The 20477-nt window shown below is 39.1% G+C and overlaps 1 protein-coding gene across 5 annotated transcripts in view; it reads right to left on the minus strand.

The window, feature by feature from the left end:
• Positions 1-218: 218 nt before the first annotated feature.
• RAB27A (RAB27A, member RAS oncogene family) overlaps positions 219-20477 on the minus strand; it is an 88740-nt gene continuing 68481 nt past the window's right edge. For all 5 annotated transcript variants that reach the window (XM_045395485.2, XM_005559613.4, XM_045395486.2 and 2 more), the window contains 2 exons: positions 19721-19844; positions 219-2933 (listed from right to left, as the gene is read on the minus strand). In XM_045395485.2, coding sequence (XP_045251420.1) covers positions 2735-2933; positions 19721-19844 — 323 coding nt within the window. In that variant the 3' untranslated portion in view covers positions 219-2734. The remainder of the gene's footprint in view (positions 2934-19720; positions 19845-20477) is intronic.

The following is a 20477-nucleotide window of genomic DNA, read 5'->3' on the forward strand; positions in this document are numbered from 1 at the left end:
TCTGCCCGCTTCGGCCTCCCAAAGTGCTGGGATTACAGGTGTGAGCCACCGCGCCCAGCCTGATAACATTTTAAATTACTTTTCCAGAATATGTTGTCTTGGCTGGCCCCTCAGTGAGCACCTAATGGAACGTGTATCCCTGAATTTCATTTCCTTTGGCATTACAACCTCTGGTATGAAACTTTGTGATAAGAAATAAAGTTACATTCACACACAAATTTGACAGACTAGACCACTTTATTATAGCTTAATTGGCACATGGTTCACTGAAGATACACTTCACTTTTACATAGGCTTGTAAATAGAAAAATACATTGATGCACAAAAAATATAGTACTTCAATACCAAACTAAAATGATTTCCAAAAAGAATACAGGTTATTTCAATAATTAAAGGTGGCTCTTGTGTGTGCACTATATCATGTATACACTTAATTGTATGTTTAAGGCCAGTGGAATCTATAGCTAATTACTTGGTTGGTTCTTGAAAACTGAAACATGCAAACATTCTTACGTTTAAAGACATTTAATGTGTTATTCTAACACAAATACACCATATAAAATATGCCCTGATATGTAGCTGTAAAATTATGTTGTACTCCACTGAAGTGTTATGGCAACTATAGAAGGCACTGCTGTGTGATTATGACCCTGCTCTTTTTTTTTGAGATGGAGTCTCGCTCTGTCTCCCAGGCTGGAGTGCAGTGGCGCTATCTCAGCTCACTGCAACCTCCACCTCCCGGGTTCACGCCATTCTCCTACCTCAGCCTCCTGAGTAGCTGGGACTACAAGGCGCCCGCCACCATGCCTGGCTAATTTTTTTTATTATTATTTTATTTTTAGTAGAGACGGGGTATCACTGTGTGAGACAGGATGGTCTCTATCTCCTGACCTTGTGATCCGCCCACCTCGGCCTCCCAAAGTGCTGGGATTACAGGCGTGAGCCACGGCGCCTGGCCGACCCTGCTCTTGAAATGTCTAAATCTTTTCCTCACTAGCATATACAATTCAAATGCACAGGCCTCAGTGACTTCTTTGGAATTTAAAAGAAGCCTTCACTTCAAGGATAGAAATATGCAAAATTTTACCACCCATGGCTAAGTATGTTATGGGAGCAGTGGAAGGACAGTGGAAAAAAAAATAATTTTTCATTATACTTATATTTTTCCTTTTTTAAAAATAAATTTAGGGGGTACAAGTACAGTTTAGATACATGAATATATTGTGTAGTCGTAAAGTCTGGGCTTCTAGTGTAACCATCACCCAAATACACTTGTTTTTTTCTAATTACAGTTCTACCAAACATTTGCCACCACAAAATTTATTTTTATTCTTTATTTAAATTATAGTGAGTGATATTTCTTCCTAAATAGCCATTAAGATCTCTGGAAGTTTTGATCTACTTTATTCAAACCACTTTAATAAATAAGACTTTTCACTAAATGAAATACCTTTGAATTTTATAAACAACTTCCATGAAACATATATTAAAACCACCTTAAATTTGGTATGAAGACACTTTGGCAATACAGCAGAATATATGATCTTGGCAAGATCCAGCAAGTACAGTAAATGCTCATGAGCTCTATGAAAAATATAGCTACAGAATACTTCATTTTTCTTTTATTGAACTACAGTACAAATATAACTGCTTCAATATGAACTTCTATCTTCCACCAAATAGCAAACAGGCATCTTATGTAATTAAAAACTAATTACTTCAATTCCACCAATGGAAAAGCAAAACAAGTCGCAAATATCAACAATACAGAGCCTGCTGGTAAAGACAGAGATGAGTAATTTATAAGCTAATTAAGCTGCAGCCTGAGGATGCCAGATCAACATTATAAATATGAAGAAAAAGAAACTAAATATTTACTCATCACAAATAATTCGGCATAAGCACCAGCTGTGTTCAGATGTGGCCAGCACATGGGCCAAGTATAAATGTACAATCACAGTGAACTAAAGCCATAAAATCTAGTTTCCTGACCCTTCAATCAACCATTCAGAGCAATGGGAATATAGCAGGGAGCCAGAAGTCCCACTTTGGTTGCTCATAATACATTAAGCCACCCTGCCCCACCCCAATCCCTTTCCCACCAACAACAAAGTCACCGTGAACATACAATTGGTCAATCCAGTTTATCCAAGGTCTATAGATATGTCCATGATTTGTCTTATATTCATGTTAAATAGAATGCTTACATAAAATTAATACTCAAAGACATTGAGCTGATGTGCATGTATATCCTTATTTAACACTCAAGTGGCTTTAATGGGATTTTAGAATGTCACCTATGACATGAGGCTTTAAATCTGGACTGAAGACTGTGGCAGTTTTATAATTGCATGTAAGATCGTAAATGTAAGACTCTGGGCCTACCTACATTGAGGCAGGTGACAGTACCCTCATTCATTCTACATAATAAATACACTCTTCTGTGACTGCAAAATTCTAAATTCTTGAATGATTTACTATAATAGGCTAAGGCTTTATAAGGCACTTTTGGCTCTGAAATATTTCTCCTAACTCTCAGGCTAAATCTTAAAGAAATATTTCAAAGCTACAACAAATTTATTTTAAAACCAGATGCTTTATTGGTAGGTGTAATGGGGATAGTGAGAAGCAATTTGTACACAATGCCCATTAATCTCTTGCTGTGCCATGTATCAATCATAGAGAAGATCCCAGGCATGGGCCACCTCAACTACTATGTCACTTACTTGACTTCTCAACAGCCACATGCCCCTTTCTCCTTTTCTTCACTTAACTGATCCATAGAGGCATGACCATTTGATCGCACCACTCCTTCAGGAATCCAAGACTTGTCCACACACCGCTCCATTCGCTTCATTATCAGGTCCAGAAGCATCTCAATTGCTTGGCTTATGTTTGTCCCATTGGCAGCACTAGTTTCAAAGTAGGGGATTCTGGAAGACAGAGACAACTCAGGTAACAACATGTGGAGGGAAAGGACAGTGACCTTTGCTCTTGATAATTCAAATTAGAGAATCGATAGAATACAACTATGCAAGGTGACAAACATTTTACCACCCCAGAATACATTAAAAAGTGAAAAAGACAATAAAATACTCACACTGCATTTCTAGTAGATATGCAAAACTGGAAATTTTAGACTCTTCAAAATATCAATTTTCGGTTGGGCACAGTGGCTCACGCCTCCCAGCACTCTGAGTGCCCCCAGGCAACTTCGCAGGCATCGATCCTCCCACCTCAGCTTTCCCAGTAGCGGGGACCACAGGCGCACACCACCAGGCCCGGCTAATTACTGTATTTTTTTGTAGAGACAGGGTTTTACCATGTTGCCCAGGCTGGTTTCGACTCCTGAGCTCAAGCTGCCCACCTGCCTCGGCCTCCAAAGTGCTGGGACTATGGGTGTGAGCCGCTGCACCCGGCCTAGTTGTAAGAATTTAAAACTTGATTCTTGGTATGAAAGCTGTTTAAATTCCTCTATGTGAAAAGTAAAACTTGAAAACTGTTAGAAGAAAAATAAGAGACTATCTTTTTGACATTAAGACAAGAAAGGATTTCTTAATATAGCCACAAAAGCTCAAACCACAGAGAAAAATTTCGATAACAATGTTAAAATTTAAAACTTTGGTGCCACAACATATATCATAAGCAAAGTTAAAAGATAAGCGACGGGCCAAAATACATGATATTTCATATAACTTACAAATGGGTTAACATCCAAAAAAATAATTCCTCAAATGAATTAAAGTAATAAACAAGATAATACGAAATAGACTAAGGATATGCACAGGAAATTCTAAGAAATTACATTTATGAAAAAACGTTCAACCTTACCCAAAATAAGGGAAATGCACATTAAAATAATGGTATATTAACTCACACCCATCAGATTGGCATACATATAAAAATTTCCCAATATCAAGTATTGCCAAGAAGAAGAAAAGAGGAACATGCATTTACTGCTGATGTAAGTATAAATTGTTGTAACTACTTTGGAAAATAGGACGGTAATATCTGGTAAAACTGAAACATGCACGCACTATGACCCAACAACAGCCCTTCTGGGTATACACCTAAAGCAAAGCCAAGGCATGCTGATGGGCAGGAAGTGAGTTACAGGGATACCTGAGACATCAGCAGTCCCTCAGTCCTTAGGGCAACTGAGAAGGTCTTAGGGCAGCCAGAGTCCCTGAACCAGTCTCCTCCAACCTTGAGCAGCCTTATCTATTTATCCCGGTGAGCTGCACAAATATTATCATTTTCTGCAGGTGTCATGCTATGAAAAATATTGAGAAACCCTGTCCTGGAGCAGCACTATCCAACACAACTTCCCACAATGACAGGAACTTTCCATATCTGTGTCATCCAGTACAATAACTACTAGCCACATGTAGCTATTGAACACTTGAAATGTGGCTAATGCAACCAAAAACGTGACTTTTTTTTTTTTTTTTTTTTGAGACAGGGTCTCATTCTGTCACCCAGACTGGAGTGCGGTGGTGCAATTTCAGCTCACTGCAACCTCCGCCTCCCAGGTTCAAGTGATTCTCGTGCCTCAGCCTCCCAAGTAGCTGGGACTACAGGCACATACCACCACTCCCAGCTAATTTTACCATATTGGCCAGGCTGGTCTCAAACTCCTGACCTGAAGTGATCTGTCTGCCTTCCCTCCCAAAGTTCTGAAATAACAAGCGTGAGCTACCACACCTGGCCAAAAAACCTGAACTTTTAATTTTAACTGAAATAACTACATGTGACTAGTGGCTATCATACTGGATAGCGTAGCCCTAGAGAAGCTCTCATATATGTACACATGGCATCGTCTAATGGAATAGATATTGCAGAACTATTTGTAATAGGGAAAAAATTAACCTAAATGTCCATCTATAAGTGCATGAATACTGATATTTTTGTACAATGAGCTATACAATGCTCAAACTGTATCAACTTGGCAAAAATTAAATGTTGAATTAAAAAAACAACTTGTATGATACAAGATCATTTGTGTAAAGAACACAAAATAATTACACATCATTATAAAACCATCTATGTAGTAAAAGTATAACTCCTTGGACTAGAAATATGTAATTTTGACTGCTTTTAACTAAAAGTAACAGAAAATTGTGGCTCAAATTGGCATGAATCACAAGTAGGAATTTATTGTCATGCATAATGAACACAGACCTAGAGTTTCCAGTGTTAACTCGGTTGCCGAACAGTAGAAACAAAGAACCTAGATTCATCTCTTCCTTCTGTTCTGCCATCCTCCACGTGTCACCTTTGTCCACAGTCTGACTCCCTTCATGACCCCAGAAGTTAAAACATTCCAGGCATCACATCTCAACACACCAAAGCTCCAAGGAAAAAGGGACTCTCTTCCTCTGTGTGCCTCCCTCAGGAAAGAGGAAATCTTTCCCAGAAGTCCCTGGCAGACTTTCCCTCATGTCTCATTGGTCAAAACTGTATCACATGCCAATGCCTAAACCAAACTCTGGCGAGAGGAATGGTACACCCCCATCACTGGCTTAAACCAATCAGTCTGCCTGGACTGGGGACTGGCACCTGCCTCTCTTAAGTAGGACGTCCTCTAGAAGCAGAGTAGATAGCTAAAGGAAATTGGGATTCTATAAAGAAAGGCATGAATATTGTCTAGGCAACCAACAACATCTGCTATAGGAAGTAAATATAGTGTGGTTCCCTCTGAGGAGGTAGGAAGGAGAATGGAATCAGCAAGGAATTTTATAAGGAGCTTCAATTGTATCTGTAAGAAAACTTTATTTTTTATTATGCATAATATCGTTTCAGAGTCAATATGATCATTTAATACATTGATATAACTTGTAAAGATGAGTATACTTGGGGTAGCCATAATCTTAAATATTTGTCTTTTCACATAGAACGATTTAAATTTTTCTCTCCTAGCTATTTCAAGATGTACAATAGATCGTTGTAAACTATAGTCACCCGACTGATCCATCTAACAGTACATCTTATTTCTTCTGTCAAACCATATATTTGTACCTATTAATCAAGCTCTCTTCATCTTCCACTCCCTCCTACCCTTCCTGGCCTCTGGTATTCACCAATCTACTCTCTATCTTCATACGATCCACCTTCGTAGCTCCCACATATAAGGAAGAACATGCAACATTTTTCTTTCTGTGTTTGGCTATTTCACTTAACATAAGGATCTACAGTTCCATCCCAGCTGCTGCAAATGACAGGATTTCATTCTTTTTATGGTGGAATAATATTCCGTTATATATATAAACCATATTTTATTTATCCATTCATCCATTGATGGGTACTTAGATTGATTGTGTATCTTAGCTATTGTGGATAGTGCTGCAATAAACATGGGAGTACAGATAGCAAACATCTTTTTGATATATCTGATATATATCTATATATATCTTTTGGAGATATATATATATATCCAAAAGTAAATAAAGCTTACATAAAACTTATGAGAAAACTTCCACTAATATATATATACACATATATACATATATACACATACACATGTATATATACATACACATATATATACATATATATACATGCACATATGTATTAGTGGAATTGCTGGATTATATGGTAGTTCTATTTTTAGTTTTTTTTAAAAAAACATGCATACTGTTCTCCATAGTGCTTATACTAATTTACTTTCCCACCAACGATGTACAAGGGTTCACCCTTTTCTGCCTCCTCACCAGCATCCACTGTTGCCTGTATTTGGGTTGTTTTTTTTTTTTTTTGGCAGGGGTGGGGATTACTGCCTATATTTTGGACAAAAGTCATATTAACTGGATGAGATGTTATCTCATTGGGGGCGGAATTACTGCCTACATTTTGGATAAAAGTCATATTAACTGGATGAGATGTTACCTCATTGTAGTTTTGATTTGCCTTTCTCTGAGTAGTGATGTTGAGCATTTTTTCATGCACCTGATTGCCATTTGCAGATCTTCTTTTGAGAAATGTCTATTCAGATCTTTTGCCTATTTTTAAAACAGATTATTGGTTTTTGCTATTGAGTTATTTGAGCTCCTTTTATATTCTGGTTATTAATCCCTTATCAGATGGGTAGTTTGCAAGTATTTTCTCCCATTCTGTAAGCTGTGTCTTCATTTTGTTGTTTCCTTTGCTATGCAGAAGCCTTTTAGCTTGATATAAATCCCATGTGTCTAGTCTTGTGTTGGTTGCCTGTGTTTTGTGGTCTTATACAAAAAGTTCTTGTCCAGACCAATGACCTGGAGTGTTTCCCAAATGTTTTCTTCCAGTAGTTTCATAGTTTCAAGTTTGATATTTAAGTTTTTAATGCATTTTGAGTTGATTTTATATATGGTGAGAGGGGTCTAGTTACATTGTTCTGCATGTGGATATCTAGTTTTCCCAGCATCATTTATTGAAGAGAATGTCCTTTCCCCATTGTTCTTGGCACTTTTGTCCAAGATGAGTTGTCTGTAAAGGTATGGATTTATATCCGGGTTCTCTGTTCTGTTCCATTGGTCTATGTGTCTGTTTTATGCCAGTACCTGATTTGGTTACTATAGCTTTGTTGTAAACTTTGAAGTCAAGTAGTATGATATCTCCAGCTTTGTGCTTTTTTCTTCAGGATTGTTTCGGTTATTGAGGGTCTTTTGTGATTCCATATAAATTTTAGGATTTTTTTTCAATATTTGTGAAGATATTATTGGTATTTTGATAGGGATTGCACTGAGTCAGTAAATGGCTTTGGGAAGTGTTATTTTAACAATGTTAATTATTCCAGTCCATAAGCATAGAGTATTTTTCCATTTTTGGTGTCCTCTTCCATTTCTCTCATCTGTTTTTATAGTTTTTTTAAATAGTTTTCCTTGTACAGATGCTTCACTTCTTTGGTTAAATTGATTTCTAGGTATTTTACATTCTTTGTAGCTATTGTAAATGAGATTGTTTTCTTGGTTTCTTTCTCAGATTGTTCCCTGTTGGTGTATATAAATGCTAATGATTTCTGTATGTTGATTTTGTATCCTACAACTTTACTGAATTCATTGATCAGTTCTGTTGTTGTTGGGTTTTTTTTGTTTTTTGTTTTTTTTTTTAGTGTAATCTTTAGGTTAGAAAAACATTCTTAAAGCAGGCCTGTGGCAAGGAAGGCCCAGAAAAGTTAAGCGGTCTGATCAACGTCATTCAGCTAATAAATGACAGAGAAGCAAGCAGGTTCTTCCTGTTTTCCTATACAGCTCCTCATATACTATACTACATCTTGTAAAACAAAATAGGAAATGTCTTCTCAGTGTTTAGTTCATAGATTACTGATTTCCAAAACTATTAACTAGAAGAAAAAAAATTGGGTGAATTCAAATTTTGCAACATACTATTTTATTAAATGAGTTTTCTGGACTATAACTTTTTTTTTTTTTTTTTTTTTTTTTTTTTTTTTTTTAGCTTTTCCCTCTTTTTTGCTTCAGGGATTTCTTGCATATTCTCTTCAGAGTGTTCTGGTTTGCCTGAATTGAAACAAGCTGATATATATGAGTCATTTAAAATTGAAGAAAATAATAACAAAAATTATTTCTTGAGCTACCCGGTACTATGTGTCTTACATGCATGATTCACTAAACATAACCCCTACTGTATTCAGGAACACAGTATTCCCATCTCACAAATAATTAAGGCTGAGAAAGATGAAAGGAACTTGCCCAATTCACAATGCTACAAAGTAGTGGAGTTAGGATATGGGTCCACAGCTAATTCCAATGCAGCCAGTTTAACCATAGGTTCTACTGGTTCCAAACTAGTATGAGGGCTTTGAAAATAAATAAATCTTATGCACCACACAAGAAAAAAACGCTGGCTTTGGGGAGTAATCAGAGGTCACTGGCCGCGTTTATCAAAGGCTTTGCCACTTACCAACTCCAGACTATATTTCTGGACCATACACTTGAAGACATTCTGAATTTTACAGCATCAAGATCCTCAAGAGCATCAAATCTTTTTTTTTTTTTTTTTTTTTTTTTTGAGAGAGTCTCACTCTGTTGCCCAGGCTGGAATGCAGTGGCATCATCTTGGCTCACTGCAAGCTCCGCCTCCCGGGTTCAGACCATTCTCCGGCCTCTGTCTCCCGAGTAGCTGGGACTACAGGCGCCTGCCACCATGCCTGGCTAATTTTTTGTAATTTTAGTAGAGACGGGGTTTCACCATGTTAGCCAGGATGGTCTTGATCTGCTGACCTCGTGATCTACCCGCTTCGGCCTCCCAAAGTGCTGGGATTACAGGTGTGAGCCACCGTGCCCGGCCCATCAAATCTTAAGTATACATTTGTTTTGTTATCCAGAGACCTGTGGTACAGGGGTAATTTTTAAATAACTCCCAAAGCATTGCTTCAAAACTGTATGGCTGTTTTTCACATAATCTTGAGAAATCAGTCTTCTTGTCGAAGTCATCCTTTATACATTTGAGATGGTCTCTGCAACAGGATTAATCACCTGAAAAATTCATCTTGCTTTTCAATAAAGCCATGAAAGTCGTGATAACATTGTATTTCCTTCAACCGTTGACTTCATTGCGACCATTTGTGAGCAATCTAACCAAAATGCTCTTGGATATCAAAACAACAAAGCAAAGTTATTTTATCATCTCAGGGAGTCCTGCAGTTGAATTCAGTAAAGTATTTCTTAAATTTATTAGAACTTTAAAGTCCTCCACGATTACTTTTCTTAAAGAATGTTTTTGTTTTTCTGTATTCTCACAGCATGTTAACAACTACGTCAGTGACTCTGATTACAATTTACTTTACTCTTTTATTCTTTCTTGGCCAGTAACAGCTTCTATATGAGAGCTTGGTAAAGTTTTCTTTTTTAAATTCTTAATGCTTTTACAGATCTTTTCAGAACTCTTTCAATTCTGACGTTTCTAAGAAGCATATTTAGATTAGGGGTTCCCAATCCCCAGGCCACAGACTGGTACCAATCCATGGCCTGTTAGGAACCAGGCCACACAGCAGGAGGTAAGCAGGGGGCCAGCGAGCAAGCAAAGTTTCATCTGTATTTACAGCTGCTCGCCATCACTCGCATTACCTGAGCTCTGTCTCCTGTCAAATTAGCAGCATCATTAGATTCTCATAGGAGCACAAGCCATATTGTGAACTGTACATGTGAAGGATCTAGGTTGCACTCTCCTATGGGAATCTAATGCCTGATGATCTGTCACTGTCTCCTATCACCCCCAGATGGGACTGTCCAGCTGCAGGAAAACAAGCTCAGAGCTCCCACTGATTCTACATTATGGTGAGCCGTCTAATTATTATATGCTATAATGTAATAATAATAGAAATAAAGTGCACAATAAATGTATTATGTTTGAATCATTCCAAAACCACCCTCACCTCCACTGGTCCATGGAAAGATTGTCTTCCACGAAACCGGTTCCCGGTGCCAAAAAGGTTGGGGACCACTGATTTAGAGGATATACGTGTAGGGACATAAGGCTATTTTTCCATTATGATTCCTCAGTAATGCTGTCTTATTATTTGATAACTTCCTCCAGGAGGTGATAAGGCCGTGCAACTGAAACTCTGCAATTCTCTGTTTTAGCACAGCTATTAAAAACTGGTTCAGAAACTATCACCTCATTTGAGTGTTTATCCACCCACCTGTGAGTTCTGCAAGGCAGAGTTGCTCCACTAACTCTACCACGCTCATCTTCTGTCATCCTTTTATTTGCTGACTCTAAAATATCTTAATCAGAAAAAAAGTTTGTTGGGAAAAATGACATGGTCTTAGCAGTTTTTAAACTTCCTGCTTGCCTCTTAGTTACTGTCAATCTTTTTTCCTCCATCTTCATCTATCGCCTTGCCCACAAAATGAAGATAATGCATCTCTGTCCCCCGCTAGTCACATGTAATATTTGATTAACAACTTGAAGAGGCAATCCTTTGTGACTGGAGTCAATATGTGTTTATTTATCAAGAATCTATAATATTATTGAGCTAAAATCCTAGGGATAGTTTGTGATGCCATTGCTACAAGAATAGAATTTTAGAACAAGATTTTTCAAAATGTAAATAGTTACATTTTCTTCATTATGATCTTTCTCAGTTATAGCCATTAAAAATCAGTTAATGTCCACAGAACATTTCTTATACTTAAGGAGAGGGCTTGACCATTCTATCACTTTTCAGAAATACATTACATGAAAAAGCAGTTGAAAAACTCAGATCTCCCCCAACAGAATAAATTGGAAATATTTTTAAAAGTAGTTGAACAGTAAACTTTTTAAAAATACTAAATCACAATAACGTATACTTCATTTTAAAAATTCTCTCAAAATCAGTTATAAATATCTTTCCAACTCCAGAGTCTCCAGCCTCATTTGATTCCTTAATTTTCCTCCACGGCTCCTAAAAATTACCTCACCATCATTTTTGAGGAATAAATGAGAAAACATAGTTGAAAGTACTTTGAAAACTATAAAACCTATTCATGGAAGTTATCGACAGCATGAATCAATGGTTAAGAGTTATAACCTCAGGCCGGGCATGGTGGCTCATGCCTGTAATCCCAGCACTTTGGGAGGCTGAGGCAGGTGGATCACCTGAGGTCAGGAGTTCAAGACCAGAAAGCCCGTCTCTACTAAAAATACAAAAATTAGCCAGGCATGGTGGAGGCCTGTAATCCCAGCTACTCAGGAGGCTGAGGCAGGAGAATCACTTTAATCTAGGAGGCGGAGGTTGCAGCGAGCCGAGATTGCGCCACTGCACTCCAGCCTGGGCAACAGAGGGAGACTCTGTCTCAAGGAAAAAAAAAAAAAAAAAAAAAAAAAAAGTCATAACCTCTGGAGTCATGCTGCCTGGATTCAAATCCTGGTACTACATCTGACCGACTGTGATTCTGACAAAAGCTTAACCTCTGTGCCTCCGCTGCTTCATCTGTAATACCAAACAACATCAGTGTCTTCTTGTAAGGATTAAATGAGTTAATATTTAAAGCACTTAACATCAGAACCTGACACATAGTACAACCAATAAATGTTTCCTATTTACAACACAGAATTGGGTTAGGTGATAAAAGCTTATTTGTAATTATGTTGTTTAAAACTCAGAACACAGCCAGGCACAGTGGCTCATACCTGTAAAACCCGGCACTTTGAGAGGCTGAGGCAGGTGGATCACCTGAGGTCAGGAGTTAGAGATTAGCCTGGCCAACATGGTGAAACCCCATCTCTACTAAAAATACAAAAATTAGGTGGGCATGGTGGCATGTGCCTGTAGTCCCAGCTACTAGGGAGGCTGAGACACGAGGATCTCTTGAACGCGGGAGGCAGAGGTTGCAGTGAGCTGAGATGGTGCCACTGCACTCCAGCCTGAACAACAGAGGGAGACTCTGTCTCAGAAAAGAAAAACAAAAACTCAGAATACATCATCCCAAAAATGCAATGTCACTAGCAACATGGTAAACATTAAATTCTCAGTCTGTGTGTTGTGTGAAATAAAAATAAAAATAAATTTGCAGACTAACCAACAAACATTGGTTTAATCCACAATGTAGTTGATCTATAAAATCCACAATACTGCTCTAATTCTGGTACCTGGGACCATGCCTCCCTACATCAGAGATGCTGCACTCAGACCCGTCCTGGCCAAAGTGCTTCATGCCCCAAAGCATTTGCCTCCCTCACTCCTCATCAAACTCCTCAATTCCCAAGCAATCTTCATTAAATGCTGGAAGAAAATGGATCTTACTCTACTGATTAATACTGAGGTCTAAATGACTGATGCTTCTAGCAGAGCTGTGAGCTACTGTCCACTGTTTATTAACTTAAGCAAATATTTAATTGGCATAATTTCAAGGTATAAGAGTTCTAACTTTTCAAGTTACTCATGCTAAAAGATGCACAATATTAACAAGACATAGTTTAGACTTGTAACTCCAAATTCAAGTAACAAACTTCTTTCAATTAAAAGTATTATTTTCTTGCCATTTGTAAACCTCTAGGTCATGGGACCACGAGTCAGGTTAACAACTTTAAAATCTTTAGAGTAATCATTCAGAGTTTTCTGAGCAATTTGAGGCAGTAAGATTTTCATTTCTACAGGAATAAGTGAATAGAGTTCACTCCACTCTCAGCACTGTGCCAGAGTAGTATTGAGCTACAATCTCATCTAGCAAACTAGATGAGAGCCATAGAAAAGACCCTGAATTAAGACTTTCTTTCCACAAGAAAATCATGTTCCAGGCTGGACGCGGTGGCTCCCCTGTAATCCCAGCACTTTGGGAGGCCGAGATGGGTGGATCACTTGAGGCCAAAAGTTCAAGATCAACCTGGCTGACATGGTGAAACCCCATCTTTACTAAAAAAGAATACATAAAAATTAGCTGGGCATGGTGGTCCACATCTGTAGCCCCAGCTACTCAGGAGGCTGAGGCAAGAGAATCGCTCGAACCTGGGACGCAGAGGTTAGAGTGAGCCGAGATCGTGCCACTGCACTCCAGCTGGGTGACAGTGCTAGACTCCAACTCAAAAAAAAAAAAAAAAAAAAAAATCAAGAGAATGTATTGTCCCCATTTTAACCATAGAAAGAGTGCTATTGTTCCTTCTCTCCACATGGTGGTGCTACATTAGCACCACCATGGAGCCCTACTGCGAAAGCCAAAAAAATTCAGTGCTGCTAATCGTATTATCAGTCTGTAAGCGGCCACTTAAAGGCCATTTGGAGTACATGCAGACCATCAATTATATAATGCATTTTCCAAAACTAGATTAATCATAAATTTTTAAATAAAAAATTTAAGTAAACAGATTCAAATCATTGAGAGGGGCATGAGCATTTGCAGTTTTTCACCAAGATCTTGCTTGTGGCGTAGGTCAGCATTCTGATTTCTTTTCCATTATTTATTCTCACAAAACTAGAAGATCCTAAATCTCAGTCAGAGGTTGCCAGGAATGACAGCAAGTAGGTTTGGTGGTCAAATGGCTCTAGATATTTGGCTCCCATGCGGATCTAGAAATTATGAAGAAATGTCTCACTGAAGTGAGAAGTGAGTTTCACACTACTTTTCATAGCCTGTTGGATGCTAATTGAACAACATTTCCAGGAAATAGCTGGTGTGCTGACTGTTTGAACCTGGGAGATTGTGGCAAATGAAATCCAGATCCTCTACTGAGTTAAATGGAGCTCTGCAAATTAGTCTTTTATGTTTGATTATGGCTTATTTGTGTACTTTTTGAACATGCCCAATGCTATAACACTAAGTTATTTCTCAAATCAAGAAAAGATGTAATCAAGTTTGTAAAGAATTAAACTATTAGAGATCAAGCTATTTGTACCACATTTCATCTAGTTCAAACTAAGGAAGACACGGAGCATGCTGTTGAACTAAGCTACTTGAAATCCCTGAAACGATCCATACTGATATTATTAATGTTGTAAATAAATATTTTTAATTCCTCTTTCATTCCAGAAACTCTTGAGCATCTTCCTCAGCAATAACCAGCAGCCTTCAGTAGGGAGAACAACATCTTAAATTTGCTGCCCTTTTCTTTGCACAGCACACAAAATATGTACATTCAGTTGTCATTCTTAGTTCATATTCTTTTTTTCTTTCTTTTTTTTTTTTTTTAAGAGACGGAGTCTCACTCTGTTGCCCAGGCTGGAGTGCAATGGTGCGATCTCGACTCACTGCAATCTCTGCCTCCTGGGTTCAAATGATTCTTCTGCCTCAGCCTCCCAAGTAGCTGGGATTACAGGCACCCTCCATCATGCCCAGCTAATTTTTATATTTTTGTAGAGAAGGGGTTTCACCATGTTGGCCAGGCTGGTCTCGAACTCCTGAGTTCAGGTGATCCACCCACCTCTGCCTCCCAAAGTGCTGGGATTACAGGCATGAGCCACCATGCCTGGCTTTAGATCATATTCACATTTTTCTCTATTTTCCTCAACCCTGAATCAAGAACAAAGGCTTATTATACCACCAACCATCCTCTGTGAATAAAGTGTGGACAGACATTTCAGTGCAATCACATTTAGTCACAGAGTGAAGCCCTTGTCTGCTCACTTGTGGTTGGTGCTCCTTCACTACCAATGCCACAGTCCCTTCCCAGCCTACATCATAAGGGATGTAATTAACTGGGAGAGAAAAAAATCTTCCTCTCTTTAGCATTGATTTTCCAATGAGAAGTCATTGAGCATATTTCACTCATTCATGCATGGCACAAGTAGACAACTGGTTCATATCCTGTACCAGATTGACTTTGTCCAAAGAAAATATCGCTAGCATGCTCACCTGTCAAGCAAAATATCTGCTAGCGTGCGTATGTGATAGGAACTCAAAGCGTTGTCTTGAACCAGCAGCAGCAACATCTGGAAACTGATCATCAGTGTAAATTTCTGGGCTCCAACCCAGATCTACTGAATCAGAAACTGTGGGGGCCAGTGTTCAGGTGACTGATTCGGATGCACACTGAAGCTTGAGATCGAATAGTACCTTCTAAAAGAGGAATGTTGCCAATATTTCATTCTGCTTTCTCTTCTATTTGTCACTGACTTCGTAGCTATCTTTTTAGAGTGTTTCAGGAACCATGTGAACTGTAATCATTTGGCTGGCAGGAGTGCAAGTTTGAACAACTTTGTTTTGTTCTCTTCTCTAACTTCATTGACAATATCACTCAATATAATACATTAGAAACCATTATGTCGCATTTGTTCCAGGAAAATTCAATTGGTTTACCATAGAGATCACTTTGATTTGTTACGAAGTGACCTGAGAGCTTCATATTACAATTTAACCAAGTTTCACAGCAAAAACAAAACAAACAAACAACAACAAAAAAAAAAACATGGAAAATTAGGGGTAGACTCAGGTCACAAATTTTTTTTTCTGATATTCATTATCGTGCATACAATTTGCCCTTTACATTTTTGTCTGTTGTAGGAAGTCCTCATTCTCAAATTTACTTGTCCCAGCACACACAGATTAATATTCCATATTCGTACTGCAGTGTTCTTCATTAGGCTTACAAAGTTCTTCTGAGACATGGTTTTTGATTCTTTGAATGCATGTGTATTCCAGAGAACCACTTGTAAACCAATGATCTGGGGGTTTTTTTAGTTTGTTTATTTTTGTTTGTTTTTTAAGACCAAGTTTGGCTCTTGTTGCCCAGGCTGGAGTGCAATGGTGCGATCTTGACTCACTGCAACCTCTGCCTCATCAGGGTTCCAGCGATTCTCCTGCCTCAGCCTCCTGAGTAGCTGGGATTACAGGTGCCTGCCACCACACCCAGCTAATTTTGTGTATTTTTAGTAGAGATGGGATTTCACCATGTTGGCCAGGCTGGTCTAGAACTCCTGAACTCAGGTGATCCACCTGCCTTGGCCTCACAAAGTGCTGGCATTGCAGACGTGAGCCACCACACCTGGCCCCAATGATCTGTTTTTATGAATTGAGAATAGAAGACAGCAAAATAGTAACAAAATATAATATAAATTTATCAAACAACATACAAATTATATGAAGACATGCCATAAACTTTATCCTGTTTTCTGACTGTTAGCACATGGTTAAACTGAACAACATAGTCCTTTAGTGCATGTGCAACCAATGTAAATGTTATAAGAATAATAATTATTTTCACAGGTGTTTTGTTTCAAAGTTATATGCCATATTTGTGAAATGCATGTGAACCAAATTGTTCCATCGTATTTTCCTCTGAAAATGTCAAACAGCCTACCGAACTACATGTTATACTTTCTGTATATCCTAAGGGACTCTGTTTCCAGCCCTTTTCTTTCTTCAAGAGTTTCAATCATTATCTGCTAAATCACCTTTTCTCATTTTAATCCAATTCAAAAACTATAGATTGAGCTTCTCTCTATGAAATACTCCATAACCATGGTGACCTGGGCACAGGTCATCCCTCACATACCCCATATGACAGAAGGCAAGGTTAGGTTCTGTGATACCAGACAGGCTGTGGAATCCTAAGAACCAGGCACAGGAAACAAGCAAAGGGCTGAAAAAGCCCACAGGGACAAGAAGTCAAGCCTGACCCTCCCCCAGTACTTGAGAATATACTTGAATGTGCTTGTTTGATCTAGTTAACTCCTCTAACTGCCTTTTTCCTTTTTTTTTTTTTTTTTTTTTTTTTTTTTTTTGCATTTACTGACATACTCTCAAAAGAATGCTCTAGATCCATGGTTTCCATTGCTTCATCACTTACTTCCTCCTTACCCATTGCAACACACCTCACAGCTTCAACACTTCAGTATTCTCTGTGGTAATTTGATCTCTCCCTGTTTCTTTTCTACTGCATTACATGAGTGCCTCTCAGGGGAGCAGGGGGGCATTTCAGAATGGCCGGTAAGGCTCTGTCAACCTCCACCTCAGAATCACCTAAGTCACGGGTTCTCAACCATTGCACATGAAGATCACGTGGGGAGCTTTTAAAAGATACCAATGCCCAGGCTTTGTAATAAGTCAATTTGGCTAGGCTAAACAACATTTCCCAGAATTCCCTTTCTGGTTAGGGTAGGCCACAAAAGAGATTTGGGGGCAATTTTGGGGGTGGGAAGTGAAGCAACATCCATTTCATAGCCCTCATACATTGTCGCTTATCTGCTGACTCATCTTGTTGGCATAAACCTGCAACTAGACCTGCACCTGGGCCAGGTGAATGTTGTTAGCCCTCTGACAAAGGGCCCCAGTTTCTGCAGGACACCCACACCAGCCAGGTCAGAGGCAACAGGAAGTGACATCGGTTTTAGTCCCTCACCATGGGCACCAGCTGGCTCTCACTTTTTCCATCTATCCCCCACTTTACATTCTTCTTCCCTTCCTGTCTGCCTGTCCTGTCCTTCAAACTTCAGCATCAGACACAAAGACAACACCTTACAGAGACTACTTACCCAGCTCCCACAACTGCATATGCTCAAATTCCTGTAACAGAGCCCTTCATGTATAGGTACGCTTCTTCAGTTGAACCCTGCCCGAGAAACTCCTCCAGACCAATTATGTCTGATGATCAGAGGTGAAGCCCAGACATGAGCATGGGTTAAAAGTTCTCTGGATGTTTCTAACATGGTTAAACACCGTCTGCCCTGGGGTAAAAACCTCTACATGCAATTGCAAATCCTTGCCAGAGTAAGCCTATAGTGGAGGGGAGTCCTTCAGCTGAGCCAGACGAAAAAAACCTAAAATCCTGCCCTACTCTATGTGTTTTTCCTGATTTATTCTTCCTTTTCCTTTTTCACAAAGCTAGCCTCTGCCCACCTCACAGACCACTGCAATCTATCAATCTCTAGTCTTTCCTCTCTCTCCACCTATATAGCCTCTAGACTGATCTGGAAATGTAAACATAACATCCCTCCATGCTCAAAGGCTTTCAGCAACTCCCTGTCCCCCAGGGATCAAATCAAATCTCCTTACCTGGTATTTAAACTTCTCTGGAGTCTGGCTTCTTCCTACCCGGCCAACCTATCCTCCCCGTCCCTTCGCAGTAGAAACCCTACCAGCTTTCTGAACCTCTATCAACCAAAGAGAGAATAAAGAAGATCACACAATAAAAAGGGAAAGGTTTTTCCTTGGCCTCCTTGGATTCTGCCAACCACCAAGGCCACAAGCTGGGTAACATCCCCCACGCCATCTACACCATCTCTATTTCCCTCCCCTCCCTTCTCAACGCACTTGCTTCCTTCCTCTTTTAATGCTAGTAAGGGTTTGAATTTACATATGGGTTCTCATTGTATGAGAGGTAGAAAGAAAGTAAAGTACAAATTCCTTTTAGAGGCACCCTTAACACTAATACTTTAATAAGCAGCAGCTGACCACTTATTTCATGTCCAATTCATGCTGCTGCTGCAGCTATGATCCTATTCCCAGAACTCAAGGAGAACGACAGTATTTTGCCGACCCTCCACCACAAGACCATAGACTAAGCTGAAGGAGATCTCACACTACTCTCCCAGCATAGAAATTTCAAAACCAGCACCTAGTCTGCAATAACCAATAAGATCTTCTTATATGCTAGCGTTCTCTATAATAGTATATAAAGTGGCTTTGAAATTTCCTTGCTGAGGCTGGGTGTGGTGGCTCATGCCTGTAATCCCAGCACTTTTGGAGGCTGAGGCAGGTGGATTACAAGGTCAGGAGTTCAAAACCAGCCTGGCCAATATGGTGAAACCCCGTCTCTACTAAAAATACAAAAATTAGCCAGGTGTGGTGGTGGACTCCCATAGTCCCAGCTACTTTGGAGGCTGAGGTAGGAGAATCGCTTGAACCCGGGAGGTAGAGGTTGCAGTGAGCTGAGATTATGCCACTGCACTCCAGCCTAGGCAACAGAGTGAGACTCTGCCTCAAAAAAAAAAGAAAAGAAAAGAAAGGAAAAGAAAAATGAAATTTCCTTGCTTAACATGGAGGATTTCTTTACCCCAGGAGTCTCCTATTTGCACTTTGGAAAGAAGACCTTACACTCTTAAGGCGTCTCTGAGACAACTCAAAGTTGTCTCTCTGCAAATGCCAAGAGCTTGAGAAAATGGGACCAAAGCACTGAAGGAAGCCCTTGCCACATGCATTTTCAAAGGATCCTACTATCACACAATATAAAAAGGAAACATTCAACATGCCCCAAGGCCTACGGCTGAGGTTTTGCTTTAATTTCCCACTTTTGTCTTTTTCATTACCATTCTCCTGCTAATGTTTATATCGAAAATGCTTTCTCTAGACTTCTCCACAAAAATACTCACCCATATTTCTCTGCGAGTGCTACGGCTTCCTCTTCTTTCACTGCTCTCTGGTCCTCCAGATCACTCTTGTTTCCACATAGCACAATATCTGGGTTTTCACAATATGCATGCATCTGTAGCTGGCCTATTAATATAGGAAAGTTTATTATATACGTAAATAATAATGTAAGTGTATGATCAATGAACAAAACACGCAAAAGTGCTTTGAAGACTGTAATGTATGTATAGATATTGGGAATTGATATAATGCTTTCAAAGCATCAATAATCTTATCTGTAAAGCTGAATAGTTGGGGCAGAAATATAAAACCATTCTTAAGCACATACCCCAGTTTATTGACATCAGAGAGTTGATAAGAGAATGTGCTACCTCTCAAGTGTGAGGGCCTACATGTGCACACACACATGTGCACACACACATACAAAACACCCTTTTTTATGATGGCTATTTGAAAAGAAACTTGGAGGAGTTCCTAGGGTTTATTGCTAATCTTAAAACTGTTTTTATGTGTCTTTTTCTCCATAGCAATGACATTTCTAAAAGAATTGTTTTTCTCCAAACTAATCTATTTCTATCCAAAATGTTTTTCACATGTTTCTATTATCCTAGGGCAGAATCAATTCATTTAAAACAAACAAGATACAGGCTTCAATGAGAAGAAAAGACCCAGAATAAACAGTAAATGATTCTGTCACCAAAACCAAGTGGAAGCAGAGGACTGTAATTCTTCTTCCACAGCATTTATTTCACCTGAAAA

This window comes from Macaca fascicularis, chromosome 7 (genome assembly GCF_037993035.2).
Source record: "Macaca fascicularis isolate 582-1 chromosome 7, T2T-MFA8v1.1".
Classification (NCBI taxonomy): Eukaryota; Metazoa; Chordata; class Mammalia; order Primates; family Cercopithecidae; genus Macaca; species Macaca fascicularis.